This window comes from Misgurnus anguillicaudatus, unplaced genomic scaffold (genome assembly GCF_027580225.2).
Source record: "Misgurnus anguillicaudatus unplaced genomic scaffold, ASM2758022v2 HiC_scaffold_26, whole genome shotgun sequence".
Taxonomy (NCBI): Eukaryota; Metazoa; Chordata; class Actinopteri; order Cypriniformes; family Cobitidae; genus Misgurnus; species Misgurnus anguillicaudatus.
The window spans coordinates 641,163-656,999 of NW_027395276.1; the positions used below are offsets into that span (position 1 = coordinate 641,163).

The following is a 15,837-nucleotide window of genomic DNA, read 5'->3' on the forward strand; positions in this document are numbered from 1 at the left end:
AAAGTGTCACTTTAAGATAGAGAGATTATGGGGATATCATTGGAAACATATTGCACAATACACAGCTTGTTTCACGAAAGAAAGACATTTACACTAAGAAACTTAGTCGACGGTAAGCTGACCTCTTTTACAAAATGGTGACTGTTTGCATTTTTGTTGAAAAGCTGAGTAACTGGAGTTGGTTCAATCTTGTTCAAAAAAGGTTGAGTTAAGTTTTCTGAAGCATCAAGAAATTTCTTGGAATTTTTCTAAATGTTACCCCAAGTATAAGAGTCACATTTTGACAACGTAAAGACGAATGCAAACTCGTCAATTCAAGTGCTGTGCGCGCTCAGGTTGGTAACTTGGTATATTGTGTTTGGCTAAAACCCAAATAAAGAGAAAAAAAACTACATGACAAATAGGTCAATTATAAGCACATTACGGCTTCGCAAAACAGTGGGGTGAAAAACACACATTTATCTTGTTTATTTCTTGGAGGCACAAAAAGTCACACAGTGCAGGACAGAGAGAAACAAAAATGTGTCCTTTGAAAAGAAATCAATCAGAAGCAGAAATCGTACGTAAACAAGACTGAAAGTTTTTCAGCAATTTTCACAAAGCAAGAATAAAAAGTTAAACAAAAATTTTGATTTATTGCAAATTTTAATTATACATCATTACTGTGTTCTGATCGCTTGTTAGGCCATTGCTAGTCGGTTGCTTAGTGTCACAACCAGTGTTGGGGAAAGTTACTTTTAAAAGTAATGCATTACAATATTAAGTTACTCCCCAAAAAAGTAACTAATTGCGTTTACTTTTTTTTAAAACTACTTCATGGAAAGTAATGCTTATGTACTTTTACGTAAAAAAAAAAAAAAATCCATCGCAAAAACGTCAAGCTCTGGTCTGCCATCTCCATTTCTGACTGAAACTGTTCACGCATAGAGTGTGGAATTTTACGTTAATACGTTAATGCAGTACATTGTTTTTTATTATTAATTAATTAAACCGAAAAGTAACTTTTTAAAAAAAAAAAAAAGTAACTGAAATATTAATGTGTACATTTATAAAGTAATGTGTTACTTTACTCGTTACTTCAGAAAAGTAATATTATTACGTAAACGCATGTTACTTGTAATGCGTTACCCCCAACACTGGTCACAACAATAAAATGAAAACTCCCCCCAGGGTATTTCGGCGAAGCATCCCATTCCTCGCTCTAGATTACTTGTGGGACTTCGTTGTCATGCTAATTTTTCGCTTGAGTAAATATTTTCAACTTGCGCGAAGATGTGTTTGAGGCGAATAGCACGTGCTACAATCGCGCCACCCGATTCACTTTATTTATTTGCGTCTATTCGCGTCTTTGTATTGACTTTGTATGTAATCTACTAGCACAAATCATTGAATTCGCGTTTGGTGTTTCACCAATTTTATTGTTGTACAAGGGACATCTCTTGATTTAAAGTGTTGATGTTTGTTTTCTAAATGGTCTGGAAGTTAAAGATTTCTCAAAAGCCTTAACCTCTAATTACGACTCATGGTAATTGTGTAAACTAATAGCAGTAAAACAGTAGTCTAGAATTTAAATTATTGAAGAAGAGATAACTGTGAAGACTGATATAAGGAAAGGAGGATAAACAGAGAGGGGAGGGGGGCTTTTAGATCACTGATTATGTTGCTGTTAAGCGTTGTCTGCAAGTCACTGGGGCTGCTATGCTCCAGAACGGGTGGAGAGGCTGGAAATGCATTTAACGCTCCCTGCGAGCGATGACACAGATCTGATGAGACAGCCCGGCAGACCAGGCACGGCACGGGAGGAAGCCAGACCAGCTGAACCGCCTTAACTCACTCCACACCTCCCAGTCCTCTCCTCCCCCCATCTCACCCTTCACCTACCCAAAATAGAGCCACAGCCGGAGCTCACACCTGAGAACAGAAGACACTTCAGCCTGTCGTCTTCACTGTGTCTTACAAAGAAACTTATTTAGTTAATTCCAATTTTATTGTATTTTTTGGGATGAAATATGGATACCTTTCTTTAAATTGGTTTACATTCTTGGTCTCTCTGACCCGCAGGAGGTAAATGGGTGCATTAGGAGTAACTCGCAGCATAGGTCACGCTCTGTTTATGTACCCTGAACACCACCGACTGCACATTTCACTATCTGCACACCATCTATTTCTGCACTTTCTAAAATGGCCTGTTTTTCCAGTCCTTGTGTCAGATTTCTCATCCATCTGTGGGAGTTTGTAAAAAAAACCCTCCTTACCAAGCCAAAATATCCCCGCAGTGGTGCCGTAATTCATGTCAGTACAGTTAAACTCCAGCAATCTATGGCTGTCAGAACCTCCTACTTGTTATCTTCATACTCGTCTCATTCGTCACCCTTTATCGCTCTTTTTCAAGAATGAACGACCTTCAGGTCTGCAACTTTGTCATTTTCCAGTCATCTGTCTGGTGCAGTGAATTCATAACGAGAGATCTAAATGAAGCCTAACCAACAGCAACCCATCAGACAGTATTGACTTATAACAACGCAGCACTTATTACTGTATTGGAACACGTTGTATGTTATCGACCAATAGGAACAGCACCACCAGAAAAAAAGAAGCAAAAAAGTATGCTTGGTTCTTACAAAGCATACATTATCGACTAACCATTTTCAAAATTAACGATTTTAATTAACGAAAGTTAAATAATCATACATTAGATGTGCAACAAAAACATGGTTAAACCATGTTTACCAGTGATGCGTGGGTTGATCCAAAATGAGCGGGTGCCTGTGGTCACCCACCGTTACGAGTCATCCAAAAATATTTGTTATGATATTCGGGTTGCGGTCAGTCGGGTTGTTCGAAATAAAGTTGCTAATTAACTATTTTAAACAATTACCACTTTTAAAAAATGCGGGGCCAGGACGCAGAGTCGGGATAGTTGAAAACGGTGGTCAGGTGCGGGTTGTTTATACATTGACCCGCGCATCACTGATGTTTACTTAAGTAAAACTAACACTGTAGTATTAATTGTCATTTATAGTCGTGTATAGGTTCTACGCTGTAGGTTATGTGTACACCAAAATTTTAACAACGGATCTGTTCTGCGCAGACCGTAAGCACTGTGATTGGTCAACTAGAACCCATCCGGTAAAAAAATCGACGTTACATTTCTTCATTTGAATTTCCGCTTGCGACATTAAGAACCAAGATGGAAGAAGTAAAGGAGTGATTTAACTCAAACTGCAACAAAAGTCGAATCATACACAACAAACTACTTCTTCGTTTGTGGGTTTACAGGCCAAACTGCTTCTTTTTTGGCTGTTGCACTTCTACTGTGGGTTACACGTGTGGATAATGCCTCTGTAATTGCATTTCGACGCAGACGACAACCAACGCAGAATAATACATAAAAAACTGACGCGTAGCCTACCGCATGGAGGGTACGCCGTAGGACCTACGCACAACTATAAGGAGCCCTATAGTTTTAGGAACCCAATAGCAGCATCATGAATAGTCCCTTAACTCTATCCCCACCATTAACAAGTTATCTCGTCAATTAAGAAAAAAAATTTGCATAAAAAACGTGTTTCTAAAAAATTAATCTGATTATCCACTAGATGGGCGCACTTACTCAATTTATAAAAAAAAAACTAGTAAAACGTTATTTACTAATTTTAAACTCTGTGTATGTTGTGAAAATCATTCTGAATCTGATCTCTAACAAAATTCCTTTACAAAAATGCAATTATTTCAGCTTTTTGCTAAAAAATGTTTATTTTTAAAGAAAAATATCCATATTTATGAGTTTATAGACCATTTCATTGGACGCACGTGCGGTAACGCGATTAAGCGTCTGGTCCATCTTTACTTCCAGTTCCAGTTTGTTTAATGGTCTCTTACACAAGTACCTCGTCGAAAATAACAAATGTTTTGGTTTCCTGGGTAATCTACATGTTGTTTATTTTGCTTGTTATATAAATAAACTACTTTAAAAGGACTTTGTTGTTATTTATTAATAGCGGAGTTTACCGGAAGTTACGTGTTGACCACGAAAACCACTTGTTTATATTGTTATTGTTGAAACCATCTATAAGCAGAGAAAAAAATATAGATAGGATGAAACTTTTTCCCCCATTTTGTTTGTTTGAAAGCAGAGGGTCTGTCCTTTATTTTATATATTTGTATGTTTATATATATTTTTTGAAGAAAATTTTCCTGGAAGGCATTATGTGAAATCACAAAAAAATGCTGGCGGGCAACTTTTCAAAAAATGTCTGGTGGGGAACATTACATTAGGGGAACATTTACATTAGTAAATGTAAATCCTGACAAAAGTTTAAAACTTACCAAGATGACGAACGTTACAGGACCAATGAAACTCCAGATGAAATGATTATCAACCCTCAACCAACAACTGGAAAGAGAGAAAAACATAAGTGAGAAATGGCCATATTAGCAATAACCTTTGTATGGCCACAAACACAACGCAAAATTTGGGAATGACTGCTGCACTTCAACAGAAGTGATTTTGCTGATCGCTCTGAGTGTGTCTATGTCTAAAGTCACTCTTAATACTCCAAATTACAACTTCTGGATGATTCACAACTGAAAACAAGAAACATTGATGGAGGCTGCTTGTTTTTTTTTAACCTTGGCTATTAGCAAGGTGTTATCATTTAGTTGTTTACTAGCTGCATAAAAGTGTATACAGTTAAATGAGGTTGTCAAACATGTAATTGCATGCATTCATTGTGTTGTTTACCGAGCACACTTCACAAACCGAAATCTCATATCTTTCAAACAAGCTGAATCAGCAATCGACTTCATCAAAGTCTCCTGAGGTCAAAGATAAATATGTGGCGCTATGTTTGTCTCTGATGTGACAGGCTTTCTTTTGAAATGCCTAATCAAAAGGAAATGAGTATTAGAGGAACATATGGTCTTATTACTTGATGAGCAACACGACAAGTCTCACAAACGCACAAAACCAAACAAATATCCCTACTGAAAAGACAAGCTAAAACCAGCCTATGTAGCAGGCTGGGAGACCAGCTCACACACCAGCTAAAGCCAGCAGACCCACCACCTTGCCAGGCTGGAAGACCAGCTTAACCAGCTTTTCCAGGCTGGGGGACCAGTTTTAACCAGCTACTTCCATCTTAAACTAGCTGATACCAGCCTACCAGCTAAGCAAAGCTGGCCAAGCTTCCAGCCTGGTCAACCTGGTGGGTCAGCTGGTCTTCAAGCCTGACCAGCTAAAAAGTGTTGAAAAGTAGACCTACTGACTCACCAGCTAAAACTACCCGACCCACCAGCTTGACCAGTCTGCTACACTACTGTAGCTTAACCATCTAAAACCAGGCTGGGAGACCAGCTAAAACCAGCCAACCAGAACAGAGGAACTTACGCTTTCTTGGTGCCGTAGCTTTTGTAGTCGATGGCTGCCGAAATCCCAACCACCACTGCTGGAAACAGATAGCCGGATGCGTAATAGTACTTTCGTCTGGAGAATTCGCTCTCGAAGACCTCCACGAGCATGAGGAACAACTGAACGCCCTCCAAACACATCCAAGCAAACGCCGCCAGAAAGAAAAAATGAAGAACTCCAGCGATCACCGAGCACACAATCTGATCAGAAGAAGAGGATCAGAGTTTAGCATAGATTTTTAAGAACCTTCAAAATTCAACAACAATTATGCAACAACGCTATTGTTTTTGTGTACACAATGTATTAACACTAGTGTTAGCACGTTGCTAAGCTAACAATGGCTATGTTTACATAGGCACCAATAATATGCTCATTTCCAATCATTTTATAATACGCTAACATTTGTGGTTATGTTTCACATAATGCAATGCACAAATGATGAACTCACTAACAGTAGGTATGTTACTGGCCTCTTGATTTAATATATTTATCGAATGCCAAACACATTGTTATTTGGTGACGTGATAAAGTATTCTGAATATGCCTGGAACGGTTTTATACACTGTTTTTGAAGAAGCAGAGATTACTACCAGCGAGTTGGGTTGACAGTATAAACAAAACTTCCTAATGTCATGTTTACTTAAAGGTGTAGCGGAGGATTTTCTCGAATTTTTTTCTCCACTTTTTAAAAAAATGCAATTGCGCAACATTCCTGACTGACAAGTAGGAGGACCAATAGTCTTGATGATCCACCCGGAAAAAGAAAATCCTCCGCAATACCTTTAAGGTGTGTGACAAAAGCACATGCACACTTCAGTTGGTGCCGAATATATGTAATTAAAGTGTTTACACGACGGTGTATAGCAAGAATACACCAATTTAATACAATTACGTTTGCTATGACCATGAGCTTCATCGCATTAATTTGATGGAAGTATTGTGTTTACATGAGGTAAAGTGTAATCGCAATACTACCAAAACGTCATTATAATTCAATTATGTATTTTACGCATGTAAACATAGTGAATGTATGACACTAGTCATCATTAAATAATACATAATGCACAAATTGTGTGAAGTAGTGCAGTTTTAATTAAATGGGTCATATTATGAGATTTCTTTAAGATAAAAAAAAATATCTTTTAAGTATTTGGTGTCCCCAGACTGCGCATGTGAAGTTTTAGCTCAAAATACTCCAAAGATAATTAATAATAGCATATTAAAATTACCGCTTTGTAGGCCTGAGCAAAGATTTGCCGGGGTTTTTTTTGGTGTGTCCTTTAAAATGCAAATGAGCTGATGAAATGCAAACACTGAAATTTGTTGAAATTGAAACTCAATTGCTCTTTCAATTATTTTTTCTCTCTGCACTAAATGGCAGTGCCGTGGTTGGAGAGGGCAGATTAAGGGGTGGTATTTTTGCAAATGGCCTTATATACCTACCTCACAAAACAGGCGAAATCTGAACAACCTAATTTTTCACATGCTTGCAGAGAATGGCTTACAAAAACAAAATTACTGGGTTGATCTTTTTTACGTCTTTCTTAGGTTGACAGAAGCACTGAGGACCCAATTATAGCACTTAAACATGGATGGACTATGACCCCTTTAAATAATCAGCATGAACTATCTACAGCAGGGGTGTCAAACTCAAGGCCCGCGGGCCAAATCTGGCCCGCCCCCTCATTTCATCTGGCCCGCGAGAGTTTACAAATTATGTTAATTATGTGGCCTGCGAGAGATTATTTTATTGTTATTATAAGTTTTATTTTTTGCAGGTTATTTCCAACATTGATTTTTTTTGCAGCCACCAAAACGAATTTTTGTCCTGCCAAAGTCTTTTTGTAATGTATTTATGTTGATAATGTTGATGATTGCATGAGAAAGAACGTGCAGTGCCCCGCACGAGCGCACTACTAGAGTGGCCGTGTCTGAATGCGAATGCTGCATCCTCCGGAGGTCGCATTTCCAGGCTGCATACGTCATCAAGACTGTCTTTTTTCATAATATTAACAATTATAAAGTTAAATATTATTATTTGTTTATAGTAAATAGTTGTAATATGCGCATGACTTGCGGATGTAATGGTTAGTTAACTTAAATACACCAGGCTTGATGACGCCGCTTATGCGACCTCCGCATATGGAAACGGACAGTATCTGCTCGTTCTTTCTGTCCCTCTCTCGCGCACGCTCACGCGAATCCAGCGAGAAAATGTTTTCCGTCTCGTTTACAGAAATGTTTCGCGATGTCCAGCTGGGATTAGTTTACACAGCGTCTACTCCCGCTACATACGCGAACTAATGACTCATTTGAACCAATTCCTTTTAATAAACGATTGAAACTATTGATCTGTAGCCTACAACACTGAACTCACGAGACGTCAGTCAATCAGACACTCAAAGCCAGGTAAAAAAATCACAGCTTTTTTGTAAAGAGGGCAAGAAATGACAAGCCAGAGTATGTCTAATAAATGCATATTGTGGTGGAGATTGTAAAACAGATGAGTATCTTAAAATGCCTCTCATTTTCTTACCTGCACAATGAAGGATAACAGAACATTTTGAGTGTACTCACATACAACATGTGTTTTTGTCACCACAATTATTTTTAAAATAATCTGTAGAATGGTTGTACTCTATACACTTTGTCATTATTTGCCTGGGCTTCTACTTTCAAAGCTAGGTATTAATTGAGTTATTAACAAAACCAATAGTAAGCAAATGCAGGGAAAATTATGCAATGTACAGTAATAAGAGAGTTGATACATTCATACAGTCGTTCAAATACAACCGGCCCTTTGAGATTTACTGTAATGCTGATGTGGCCCGCGATGAAATTGAGTTTGACACCCCTGATCTACAGTATCAACATTTCAATTTATTCTTAAAGCTATATTAAATGAAAATCTGCACTAAAACTTTGTTGCGTGTTCATACCTGCTGGGTTTCCATCACATATGATTTTATGCGCGTTTTGAAGTATTGCATCAGAAACGAGCAGTGTTGAGGAAAGTTACTTTTAAAAGTAATGCATTACAATATTACTGGTAAGTTACTCCCCAAAAAAGTAACTAAATGCGTTACTTAGTTACTTTTCATGGAAAGTAATACTTAGATTAATTTTAAGTTGCTTTTTTGTTACTTTTTCTTACTTTGCTGAGGTTTGATCTCTTTCAGGCCTTGCAAAAGTTTTTTTTATGAATGAAAAGTTTTGCATTCAGAAATTGGATATTTATATAGCAAAAATGTCAAGCTGTTCCCGCTTAGGCACGCACGCTTGGAGTGCGTTATTCAAGGTGACTACGTTCAGTTTAATTCAGTACATATTGTTTTTAAATTAATTAAACTGAAAAGTAACTTGCATTCCTTTTTTTTAAAGTAACTCATATATGAATGTGTACATTTATAAAGTAATGCGTCACTTCACTCGTTACTTTAGAAAAGTAATATTATTACGTAATGCACTTTACTTGTAATGTGTTACCCCCAACACTGGAAACGACTGATGGAAACAACAAATTTCAAATAAAAATTATTTAATTTGCAAATCAGTTTTTACTTATGCGAAAAAGATTAAATGCAAATAAAGAGAGATGTAAAACTTTTTTGAGGTAGCGAACATTAAACCCACAACATGATCGTCTAGCTGTATCAGCTGACGTTTTCTTTCCCATATATGTGGCTTGATGTTGTTGCATTGCTGCTGTGCCTGCATTAAAAATCTGCATTTAGTCTTCTGTGCACAGCATTCAGTTTGGCAATTACAAGCTAATAAATGTATAACTAACCAAATCATGCAGTCATGTCTCCATTTTCTAAGCGTGCCTTGTTTTATTTACTGTTGATTACTAGCTTACGAATACCGCCATTATTCACTCGAACAACGTGATGGAAACGCACCTAATTCGCATTTGTTTGTTTTTAGTTTTCGTGGATTTTAAAAAGATTTGCTTCACGTTTCGAGGGAAACCCAGCTACTGAAAGTGATTTCATTGTTGAAGTGTTACTGTGTCACTAGCAAACATTCCTAAAGATTTTAAGGAAGTCACTGTCTGCATTCCTGTCTGTAATTGATGCATCATGCTATTGGCTTATATGCAACAGGTCGCTCAACTTTGCTGCATTGTCTAAAGTTAATGTTATACTCTCTAGGCATTATATACACTTCTTCCAAGTTGCTTACATCAATCAACTCTCATCTTCCTCATCTTAGCATTTTGTCTATCACAATCACATAAACAATTAGAAAAACTTTCCCTACCGGAGGTTCAGTCATGTTGATGCCCACGAGGAAGAGGAGCTCGGCAATGAAGAGGTTGATGCAGAGATTCTTGTGGATGGTGTTGCGGTCACTCTGAAGGCCGCGGAAGAAGCAGAAGGTGAAGATACTGATGGCGAGGCAGACAAGCGAAACGGCAATGCCCATTCGAGTGATAACTGTCAGCAGGAGTTCATGGATGCTCCCCACACCCTTGAAAATACATGTCAAACGAACAAAAAGACAGATTGACAAATGGATAAAAAAGCATTTGGCAAAATGACAATGAAAAGCAATAGACCCTTTTATAGCCCACATAATCAAATAGCCTGATCGCGCATTTTGGCAACAGAAGTGCGGTTGTTCCCAATTGGTTCTAACATGGTAGCAACTCAGAAAGTTTATTAAAACGGTTTCCCAGCATCAAAATGTCTGGTTGTTGCATTTGATTGCACTAATATAATATACTAATATACGTATATATGTATCTGACCACTTTATATTTGGTCATCTGCTAACGTCTTCTATCCACTCCACTATATAGTACACGGATCTGGTAGCTGTGCTGAAAAAGTTGATAAGTCAACTTTTTAAAATAAATTTCTCTGTCTGTGTTGCTTCACTACTGATTCTTGCCATACTTCCTTTGCCAAACTGCGCGTGCATACGTTGCCATGTCACCATTGTGTACAAACAGTAAAATGATCTATTGGGAAATGCTTTTTAAAAACACTATTTAAATGATTTATTAATGTACACTTTTATTTTTTATTTATTTCGGTCAAAAGATTTTAATCAAAGAGTTTTAAAATTGTCTATTTATTTTTCAATTAAAAAAATATTTTCTAATTCAGTTTTATTGATCTATTCAAAGTCGCCACAAAACAGAAGTAGCAATTGTCTTATTTTCCCCATGATGACATATTTCCAAGTGAAACGGCTTTTTGTAATAAATAAAGGTAGGGCGAGACTTAAATTTGTCCATGGAGAACCGATTGGATCGTTTGAAGTTGTGTCATGCCGCTATTTGCTAATCGCTACGATCTTTTCCCGGACCCCACCCACCTGCCATACCATATGACCGGACGTAAAGAGAGACCGTTTTGAGGACATTTGCATTTTTGATTAAATAATTATGAGGGACATGAATTTTGTTTTAATTACAACAAAACAATCACAAATTACAGTTTTTCATTGCAACTTTAAAGGTACAGTGTGTAATTTTTAAAAGGATCTCTTGACAGAAATGCAAAATAATATTCAAAACAATATTATCAGGGGTTTATAAAGACCTTTCATAATGAACCCTTATGTGTCTATTACCTTAGAACAGTGCTTCTCAAATAGTGGGGCGGGACCCCCAGGGGGGGCTCGAAGCGATACCAGGGGGGGCGCGCGAGACCCTGGGGAAAAATACTTTTTCAGGAAGTTATTTTTTTGCACTGTCACTTAAAGACATTACACCCCAATCACGCTGAAAAGCCGCTTGAGTTTTTATTATTATTTATTGATTATATTTAATTTAATTTTTCAGTATCAAACGGTCAAAAAATATTATACTTTAAACAAGGATTGATTTTTTTTCAGGCAAATTGATGCATTTTAAGTCTTTTCTGTTACACTGAAAAAACGAACTTTTTAGTGTAGTAATATTTATTAGATTAACTCTCATAATTTCTACATAATAATATTAACATTTATTGAGAACTAGATTTTCCTAAGTAAAATGATGATAAATACACAATTAGTTCATATAAAAAAATGAACTGTGTGGGAATAGTAAGTCTTATTAGATATATTCTTGTATTATTTAACTGTTTTATAGTCACTGCACATAGTCCTAAAATAATTAAGTAAATTTTAATCAAAAACTTCAGCAGATGCATACATTACATTAAAAATAGGCAATATGTAAAATGAACAGGTATAAATATAGGCAAAAACCTACAGACAGGATGAATAACTAGCTTATATGAGAGACGAAGCTTTAGATATTATAAATATGACAGGTGCTATGATGTGATGATCATGAAGTCTGTTTTAAGGTCTTGACGCCCTTTACTATTAGACCTTAACATTCGCGTCTCTTTCTCGTCTTTCCGATCAAATATGTTTGTTTAAGCAAATGGCGCGTCAAACTACATCGCTCCAGCAGCGCACGTGTCACTGATATAAACGCGAGTTTTGTCTTAGCTTGCTTAAAGTTAAAACATTACAACTATTAGCATTATGTTTGAGAAGAACCATTTATTAGGCGTCGCAGCTCCTTGCGTGTGCCTAGAGACCTCTGCACTCGAGAGACCGGCCGGCTGCTGCACGAGCACAGACAGAGAGAGGGAGAGAGAGTAAGAGTGAGAGAGAGAGAAAGAGAGAGAAAGAGAGAGAGAGAGAGAGAGAGAGAGAGAGAGAGAGAGAGAGAGAGAGAGAAAGAGAGCGAGCGAGAGTCTTGCTGCAAAAAATTACAGAAATAACTCGTTTATTTTTTATGAGTGAATTATTTTACTTGTTTCTCCGTCACACTAAGTCTAACAAGCGTGAGGGCAGCGTTAGCCACGCCCACTTATTTGCATTCCGCGGAATAGACGGAATAGAAAAATCTGTTACGTCTGACATTTTATTCCGCGGTAACGGAATATACCGTCATACCACCCAGCCCTAGTTTAAGCTCTTATATATTGATGTTGTTTTGTTGTAAATAATAATTTTGTGAAGTCACCGTTTATGTGATCAGTGTTTCTTTACATGAAGCCTGTTCAGAACCTTGTATTGTAATTCCCTCCACAGTGCTGATAAAGAAACAGTTTGTGTGCATTTCTGTTCAGAATCAAGATTATTCAAAGACTGGCTTGTTGTCAGTCATGAATTTTGTGTTATAATGCCATTTATAACACTAAAAATAACTAGGTCCATAGACATATGTTAAAGAAAATAACGAACAGAAAATACGATTTATTTAAAGGAACAGTATGTAGGATTGTGGCCAAAAATGGTATTGCAATAACAAAACTTGTGGCTAAAACTGGTACTGCAATCACACAACTGGTGGCCAATAGACAAAATGACAACATAAACATCAGTTGAGGGCTGCAACTCCACTTTTTAAATGACAATATCCTGGGCAGACAACTGTTGTCAGTGATATAAGTATTTGAAATGAAAATGATTTCTAAATGTCTAGTGACATATCAGGGCCATTTTATGATTCATTGATATAAATTTCTTACATACTGTTCCTTTAATATTATTAGGACTGTCCTAATGCTTCAATTTTCAAAAAAACCTAATAGACTTTACCTAGACGATTAAAATAAATCTAACTTCTAAATAAAATAACTAAGTAACATTTAATTAATTATTTAACATATGTTTTATCATGCAATTTTAAGTAAATTTTATTTGATTTTAGTAGGTAAGTTTTACTTATAAAAAAGCAGTACATTTTACTTAAAAAAAGTTTGTGCAAATTGTTACGAGGATTTTTTTTAAGTAAATTTTACAAGTTGTTTTTTTCAGTGTACAAACTAAAAACAATGTTAATAAAGTTATTCTTTGCTGTAAGTTGATCGATATTTCTTTTTTTGTGTTTTCTTTAATGTTAATAAGGATACAATGTTTTGCAGATGTGTCATTTTATAGATAAATTATACTATTTAGAGTCGCGGCGAAGAGTTGGGGGGGGCGCGAAATGTTTACTTCTTCCTAGGGGGGGGGGATTTGGTGGTGGGCTTGACAGAAAATAATTGAGAAGCACTGCCTTAGAATAAGAGGTTTTTATCTACATACAAGGATGGTCCCCTTACATGGAAGATAGGTGGTGGCTATCATAGCATCTCTATGTGTTTCAAAAGCAAGGGGTGAGCAATGGACTGAGCCGTTGATTCGCAACCTCACCACTAGATGCCGCTAAAATGTACACACTGCACCTTTAACTCCATTTTAAAGCATGAATTTAAGAAACAGTTTTTAATGTGTCTATTAATTTGTATATTTTAAATTGTTTTATTTATTTACATTTTAAGTTTAAAATATTAAATAAATTTTCATTTTATTTTAAAGTGGCACTCATGGTCTTCCATACGGGGGGTGAATTCATTTTAAACTGTAGTTTCATATTAGCTCAGTCCTATGATACAATCATGTCTGGTTTATATAAAAATCTGGTAGGTTTAAGAAATCTAATTTATAATTACAGTAGCAGACTGCAACAATTAATGCGCAACTGGTTTTCTGAATAATTTACACGAAAAAGCCGAGAAGTTTGTGTTTCATGAACGAGGGTGGTAAAATTACAAAGGTTCAACATCTGGGCGAGACTGAACTTGTAATAAGTGAAGCACTTTGGTTAAAAGCCTCTGCTAAATGACTGCTTCATTAAAAACATATTGATTATGAAACGACAAACCTGTAATTAACAGTATCATTCAGTATAAGCTTACACCGCACATGTCTGCTGAGTCTGCCAGTTTAACTAAGATGGCCATTATCGTTTATATCCAGAAGTCATAAAACAGTGACTCAGCAGAAGACATTAACTGCTGTATTAGTTTAATTCTCCGTTTAAAATAAATGAGAAAAATATCTTACAGTCTTGTGTCAGGGTTTAACAAATAATGATGGTATTAAGGGTTACGACAGGAATAAATGTAAGAACCAGAATGCATTTTTTTCTAGCGGTGGGAATCTTAATGTCACTAAAGATAGAAATATGACTTACAATAAATAAACGTATTTACGTTAACAGGAAACCGTGATGTCGTCTGTCATAACACGATATGCAATACTGACATCGATCGCTTGTCTACACGTCAGCCACTCTGAAGACCCCAGAGACGATGCCGTGGCACATTCCCGTTCCCGGCAAAGGCTTATATATATATTTATTGGATATTCGACGAAAATACGATTTAAGTTCTGGATTTAGTAAAACGCAATGGATAACCTTGAGTCCTCAAGTCTTTATTTCATTTGAACGTCTCACTCGTGACAGGCTTGAACTTTCCAGATGTCGCTACGAGGGTTGATGCTTCGGGGCCTTAAACTGTGGTTAAATTTACAGCGGCTCTTTCAGTGAAGGAGAAAGTTCATGGGCCAAGACCGTGTAAGTACTCGTACCACAAATCCCATAATTTCCACATTCATTACGGCTTAAACGATGGCTGCGTATGATATCGTGTCATTCACGGCGTAATTGCGCTTCTCCCTGAAACTTCTAACACAAGAGCTTCATTGATCAAACTAGACCGGGAATTATTTTTGTGCTTGGGGAGAGCGCTCTATTATGTTCATTTGTTCACTTGTAGAGATAAGTTGCTTGTGATGAAGGCAAATTACAGCCAATTTATTCCACCATATCATCAAAATGAAATGACATTCTGGAAACTCTGACTCAATATAAATCAGGATCATGCGAACAATGTACAGAAAGCTGGAAATTAGTATTGGAGAATAGCTGGGGACGTAATTATATAACTACACCACATGTTGATATGTGCTGTTGGACGTGCCACCACAGGGGACTAGCAGGTACTTACCGCATGCTCTCGATGGGCCATCAGGATCGCAAAGTTGGTCAGGTGACTGCATGTACACGTGGTGTGAGTCTTGTTCGTGGCGATGAGTTTGCAGCCTTGCGTTGACCAGTATCCCATCATGCTCCTCTCCGAGTAGTTCCAGAAGGAGCAGTTTGGGTTGAAGTAGTTTTCAGTCTGATGAAAGGATTTGAGAAACAAATTGTCATCTGTCAGGTGCAAGCTTTTGACCTTTAACCACATCAAATTTACCCAAGTAGTACATGTTCTTGGATCAACATCCATTGCATTATTAACCAATCATAGCCTTAAAGGTTAATTTATAGTTTTGCGTATGACCTACGCCGCCTTTGGCTACTTATCAGTTTTCATTCATACTTCTTTGTCGTTGTTCGTGTTGACATGCAATTACACATGCAGATCACTAGTATGCAATTTCCACAGGCATGTTACAGTATTAAGACAAAACAGCTTGTGTATGTTATTGGAAACACATCCGCAGTGATTGGGGTGAACTTTTGCTACAGCTCGAGTTGTTAAATATTGTTCCTCAACTTGGTTCATCTTTGTTTTTACTGTTGAATGCAGAAATGCTAGACAGATTTTTTTTAGCCTGATGGGAAGGGTTTTAGCAAACCA

At 37.0% G+C, this 15,837-nt stretch overlaps 1 protein-coding gene across 6 annotated transcripts in view; it reads right to left on the reverse strand.

Annotated features, from left to right (window-relative positions):
• Nucleotides 1-15,837, reverse strand: part of LOC129443133 (adhesion G protein-coupled receptor L2) — a 160,770-nt gene that overhangs the window by 21,612 nt on the left and 123,321 nt on the right. For all 6 annotated transcript variants that reach the window (XM_055203557.2, XM_055203555.2, XM_055203556.2 and 3 more), the window contains 4 exons: nucleotides 15,202-15,375; nucleotides 9,674-9,883; nucleotides 5,390-5,610; nucleotides 4,330-4,396 (listed from right to left, as the gene is read on the reverse strand). In XM_055203557.2, coding sequence (XP_055059532.2) covers nucleotides 4,330-4,396; nucleotides 5,390-5,610; nucleotides 9,674-9,883; nucleotides 15,202-15,375 — 672 coding nt within the window. The remainder of the gene's footprint in view (nucleotides 1-4,329; nucleotides 4,397-5,389; nucleotides 5,611-9,673; nucleotides 9,884-15,201; nucleotides 15,376-15,837) is intronic.